This window comes from Entelurus aequoreus, linkage group LG17, assembly GCF_033978785.1.
Source record: "Entelurus aequoreus isolate RoL-2023_Sb linkage group LG17, RoL_Eaeq_v1.1, whole genome shotgun sequence".
NCBI classification, from domain to species: Eukaryota; Metazoa; Chordata; class Actinopteri; order Syngnathiformes; family Syngnathidae; genus Entelurus; species Entelurus aequoreus.
The window spans coordinates 9,468,306-9,474,305 of NC_084747.1; the positions used below are offsets into that span (position 1 = coordinate 9,468,306).

A 6,000-nucleotide genomic window follows, 5' to 3' on the forward strand; every position below is an offset into this window, starting at 1 on the left:
TGAGAGTCCAGTCCACAGTGGATCTAACATAATAGTGAGAGAGTCCATTCCATAGTGGATCTAACATAATAGTGAGAGAGTCCAGTCCATAGTGGATCTAACATAATATTGTGAGAGTCCAGTCCATAGTGGATCTAACATAATAGTGAGAGTCCAGTCCATAGTGGATCTAACACAATAGTGAGAGAGTCCAGTCCATAGTGGATCTAACATAATAGTGAGAGTCCAGTCCATAGTGGATCTAACACAATAGTGAGAGAGTCCAGTCCATAGTAGATCTAACATAATAGTGAGAGTCCAGTCCATAGTAGATCTAACTTAATAGTGAGAGTCCAGTCCATAGTGGATCTAACTTAATAGTGAGTGTCCAGTCCATAGTGGATCTAACATAATAGTGAGAGTCCAGTCCATAGTGGGTCCAGCAGGAGATCATCTTGAGTGGAGACAGGTTAGCACCCCGGGTCCCGACTTTGAACAGCTAGCGCATCATCTGTGGTCCTTTAATAACCTCTCCATGCAGGAGAGCGGGGCAGAGCAGAAAAGAGACAGCAGATCAACTGGTCTAAAAAGGGGGGTAGTAAGATGTCAAGCAGCTCCCAGAATAAATATCCAACCTACCAGTTTGAGTTTTTAGTTTTGAGTGGAGTTTATCAAAGAAGTTGAATCATTTGTTAAAAAGTCATCCATCACAACATCTTTCTCACTTTTATCGTGACAAAACCCAAGTTAAACGCGTGTGAGCAGCGTTGGGGGTCCCACCTCGCCCCTTACACCTTCCACCTTAGGCACCAAGAACACAGCAGCTCAGGTAGAATCCAACAGTTTTTATTCCACACAAGAACCGATTTTCTCAGGTTGAACATTTTCATACCATTCAAAGTGGACAATTAGCCACCCACACTAAGGTGTGACCTTCCTATTTTACTTATTGTGATTAAACTAATTACACTGGTGTCACATTGTTACAAATCTGTTACGAAATGGCGCCCTCTGTTGCACTAACACTAGTACTGACTGAGTCATTATTATATCAAACATATTATATGGTTGGTGCCTTAAAAAATATATCATTAAATCAGCTCCTCAAAGCAGAAGATTGTTATCCGATTGTTTAATCGGCTGGAGTCACAATTCTCGAAGTATATTTTATAAAAAGGTTACAGTAAGAATTGTATTGTAGCACACATATTTACAAATAATAATACATAGTTTTGTGTGTCTGTGTGCAACACTACTATACAACATCGTCACAACAAACACAATTTCAAGATCATTGATGTACACTTCAGTAATCCAAAGGAAGGTGAGGAAAACACCATGCTGGTAATATCTCTCCCACCTCGATTATGGCAGATGCGTATTATTATCAAAGCTGGAGTGACCAGCAACAATGGGCGTGATACAAACTAATTTTTCTAATATGGCCAACGGCAATGCATTGTGGGAAATGTTGAAAAATCCAAACCCCTCGACACTGAACAGCTGAATGTTTGTTCTCCTGTGCGGGGTCTTGGGTCTTAATGTAAGTGTAATTCTCCAGCATCTTGGACCACATTTTGATCAACTGAATGTTTTATTATGTGTCGTTTTAAAAGTGTCCTGTCAGAAAAGCTTAAGCCGCAAACTGAACAACTGAATGGTTTCTCTCCCGTGTGTACTCTCGTGTGTTTTACCAAATTGAACTTACTGGTGTATGTTTTGCCGCAAACTGAACAATGAAATGGTTTCTCTCCAGTGTGTGTTATCATATGCCCAGTCAGCGCTAACCTACGGGAAAATGTTTCGCCGCAAACTGAACAACTAAGTGGTTTCTCACCAGTGTGTGATCGCATGTGTTCTTTCAGGTTGACATTATCAGCAAATCTCTTACTACAAACTGAACATTTAAAAGGTTTTTCTCCTGTGTGTGTCCTTGCATGTCTTGACAAATTTCCCTGACAGGAAAATCTTTTGCCACACACCGAACAACTAAATGGTTTCTCTCCGGTGTGCGTTCTCATGTGTTTTTGCAAATTTGTCTGCTGGCGAAATTTTTTACCACAAAATGAGCAACTAAATGTTTTTTCTTCGGCGTGCGTTCTCATGTGTTCTGATATATTGGTGTTCAAAGACAATCTTTTACCACACACTGGACAAATAACTGGGTTCTCCTCAGTGTGTGTTCTCATGTGTCCTTTCAAATAGATCTTACACGTAAATTTTCTGTCACAAACCGAACAACTAAATGGTTTCTCTCCTGTGTGTGTTCTCATGTGTACGGTCAATTTGGCCTTCAAATAAAATCTCTTACTGCAAACTGAGCAATTAAAAGGTTTCTCTGTGTGTGTTCTCATGTGTCTTGTCAAACTAGTCTTACATGACAATATTTTACCGCAAACTGAACAATTAGATGATTTCTCCTCTGTGTGTGTTCTCATTTGTCCAGTCAAATTGCTCTCATGAGTGGAGCCACAAGGTGAGAAAATCAAACATGTTATATCCCCCTTTTTCTTTTTTGAGCATCCAGAGTGTTTGTTGTCAGTGTGAGTCCTCATATCACCTTCACAGTCTGTATCGCTGCTCAAAGGTTCTTCAACGTCGTCTTCAACCTCACTATCTGACAATGGAGCTAAGAGGTGGTCTTGTTGTGGTTTCTCTTCATCACCTTCAGTCTTCACAGAGACAACAGTCAGTGGCAGCTGGTTGAGGTTAGTCTCTTGCGTTATTGAGAGTTCCTTTTCTTCCTCTTTAATGTGAAGGGGCCTCAAAGTGGAGCCATCACCCAGCAGCTGAGGTGGAACTTCTTCTGGATGACCAATCATCTGCTGGATGTCTGCAGGACACAAACAACAAAAATACACTTCAGATCAGAAATTATCCATGAGATGTTTCTTCTTGAACTTTCTACACACTTTCTTCTATGTACTGCATGTGTGTGTAGTGTTTCATGGACATTCCTTTAGTGCCTCGCCAGAATGATGGATCAGTGTTTACATGACTTGACTTAGACTCTAGACAAGTGAAGCTTTGGGCTGAACAATTATTCAGTAACTCTTTTAGGTTTTGCTCACATTTGCTTTCTTTTATTTAGACTCGCCGAGTCAGGTGCTTTTCGAAACACTCGTACCAAACATGTTTAAGAAGTACAAATATTATCAAGATAATACTTAAATGGGAAACAATAAATGTTAAAAGTATATCAAACAAACCTTTAACGAAGTGATCACTACGAACTCGTGCATTTCTCGACTCTGCTCCCTTGGACTGGAGGTTGAGCTGCTTTTCTCGTCGTCGCTTTGTAAAATCTTGCGCTTTTCTGCCCTTCTTGATTACCTCTTCGAGAAACGCTGAAGAAACGTTGATCCTTTACGCGATTTGAACGATTCGTACAGCCGAAAACAACACAAGCATAGGGCTTTTTTTGTGCTTTTTTTTAAGCAAACAATAACCTGTGATAATTCATGATAATTTATCTAGAGTGTGATTTATCTGATTTTTTTTTAAATTATCACTTGACAGAGCTAATATATAAACACATATACACAAAAACACATACATATATTTATATATATATACTGTATGTATATATATATATATATATATATATATATATATGTATATATATATATATATATATATATATTAGGGGTGTAACGGTACACAAAAATTTCGGTTCGGTGTGTACCTCGGTTTAGAGGTGAAGTGAAGTGAATTACATTTATATAGCGCTTTTTCTCAAGTGACTCAAAGCGCTTTACATAGTGAAACCCAATATCTAAGTTACATTCAAACCAGTGTGGGTGGCACTGGGAGCAGGTGGGTAAAGTGTCTTGCCCAAGGACACAACGGCAGTGACTAGGATGGCGGAAGCGGGGATCGAACCTGCAACCCTCAAGTTGCTGGCACGGCCGCTCTACCAACCGAGCTATACCGTCACGGTTTGGTTCATTTTCGGTAGTGAGAAAACAACAAAATATAAATTTTTGGGTTATTTATTTACCAAATTTGCAAAATCTTCCACCAAAAATATTTTCTTTGTGGAATATTTGATGTGAAGTAATGGCAGCCTTGGATAGGTCAATAATTCCTAATAACATTGATTTTGATTCAGTATTATGTTTTGAGCAATGACAGCTTCAAAGAAAAAAAAAACAGCTTTGTTTTATTAGTCAACATTGCAACTTTTTCTAAATGACATTTCACCTTTAAGCTTTTTTAATTCACTTATGTTATGTTTTTGTTTATTTTAATAGTATTTTTAGAATGTGCCGTGGGCCTTTAAAACATTAGCTGTGGGCCGCAAATGGCCTCCGGGGCACACTTTTGACACCCCTGCTATAGATAATAAAAAATTAAATGTGATAAATCTATGGATAAAAAGCAGAGCCTGGCGACGCATGCGCGTTTATCATAACTCTCTCTCTCTCTGTCTCTGCCCCTCCCTCACCAATGCTGCTGCGCGCACAATTTGTTTTGTTTTTAACCCCTTCTTAACCCTGAACGTACATTGAAAATACACGCAACCCTAACTCAAAATGCCGGACATTTGAAGCATTTAAGAAACTCCGCCCTGACAGCTCCGCAAAAGAGGACATGTCCGGTGAAAAGAAGACGTTTGGTCAGTCTATCCTAGCCCGTTAGCTGCTAGCATGCCGTGTGTTGTGCCTCGGTGTGCATTGTTTACACAACGAACGTTACGCTACTTAATATGTCCGTGTGGAAACTCGTTCGGTACACCTCCGAACCGAACCGGAACCCCCGTATCGAAACGGTTCGATACAAATACACGTCCCTAATATACACACATACATATATATATATATATATATATATATATATATATATATATATATATATATATATATATATATATATATATATATATATATATATATATATACATGGGACCGCATCAAATCATAAAAACGGGGTCCTACAGTACATTTTTGGGGTCTCCCTTTTTAGTAACCGTTTTTAAAACGAATGATAAATTATATCTCACATTCTATATTGTGTTTTGGAAAAATATTGTCATAAACGTTATTTAATTAATTAAAAAAAATAATACAAAGGAAAAAATGTTTTATGCATATGTAAATGTATACAGTTATAAACATTCATTCACTTTCTTCTTTCCTTCATGGATCTAAACTTTACCTGCCGGTAGTTTTTTCTATATTTGTATTTAATAAGTTGTAGGTGTATTTATTTCAGTATAACAGTGTCAAAAGTGTTTTGCTTGGGTCATGAAATTATGATAATGGTGTGCCAGGGCATACATGCATTCTTTATTTAACGCTTAAATCTCTAGAGTCTGCATCAACTTCAGATCTATCCCGCAATTCTGTTTTTGTTTGTTTGTTTTTTACGTTGTTTTTTTTGTTTTCTGCCCTTTTTGTCAAAGAAAACTATGTTTTTTCTGTGGCAAACACGCAAAATATGCGAAATCTTCCACAACAATATTTTTCAAAGGGAAATATTTGATGTAAAGTACCCGGAGCCTTGGATAGGTCAATAATTCATTAAAAAAACATTGATTTTGATTCAATATTATGTTTTGAGCAATGACAGTTTGAAAGAAAAAAAAACAGCTTTGTTTTATTAGTCAACATTGCAACTTATTCTAAATTACATTTAACCTTTAAGCTTTTTTATTTGTTATGTTTTTGTTTATTTTAATAGTATTTTTAGAATGTGCCGTGGGCCTTTAAAACATTAGCTGTGGGCCACAAAAGGCCTCCGGGCCACATTTTTGACACCCCTGCTATAGATAATAAAAAATGTAATCTGATAAGTCTATGGATAAAAAGTTTATCATAACGCACTGCCAGCATCTCTGCTTCAGTAAACAATGACAGTGATGATGTCACTTGCTAACTTGTCAGCCACTTCTCTAAGAGACTCCTTTTGAACATTCCTCGCACATTAACACTTCAAAAGGCACATATTTGTTGACCTGCAAAGTATGTTTTTGGGCTGGAGGAGTCTGGTCGGGTGGAAGGTTAGCTTGAAGCTAACAGC

General features: G+C 37.8%; 1 protein-coding gene across 1 annotated transcript in view; it reads right to left on the reverse strand.

Annotated features, from left to right (window-relative positions):
* Positions 1-829: 829 nt before the first annotated feature.
* Positions 830-6,000, reverse strand: part of LOC133631868 (gastrula zinc finger protein XlCGF57.1-like) — an 11,239-nt gene continuing 6,068 nt past the window's right edge. Inside the window, exon 2 of the mRNA XM_062024037.1 lies at positions 830-2,812. Within this exon, the coding sequence (XP_061880021.1) occupies positions 1,518-2,812 (1,295 nt within the window). The 3' untranslated portion in view covers positions 830-1,517. The remainder of the gene's footprint in view (positions 2,813-6,000) is intronic.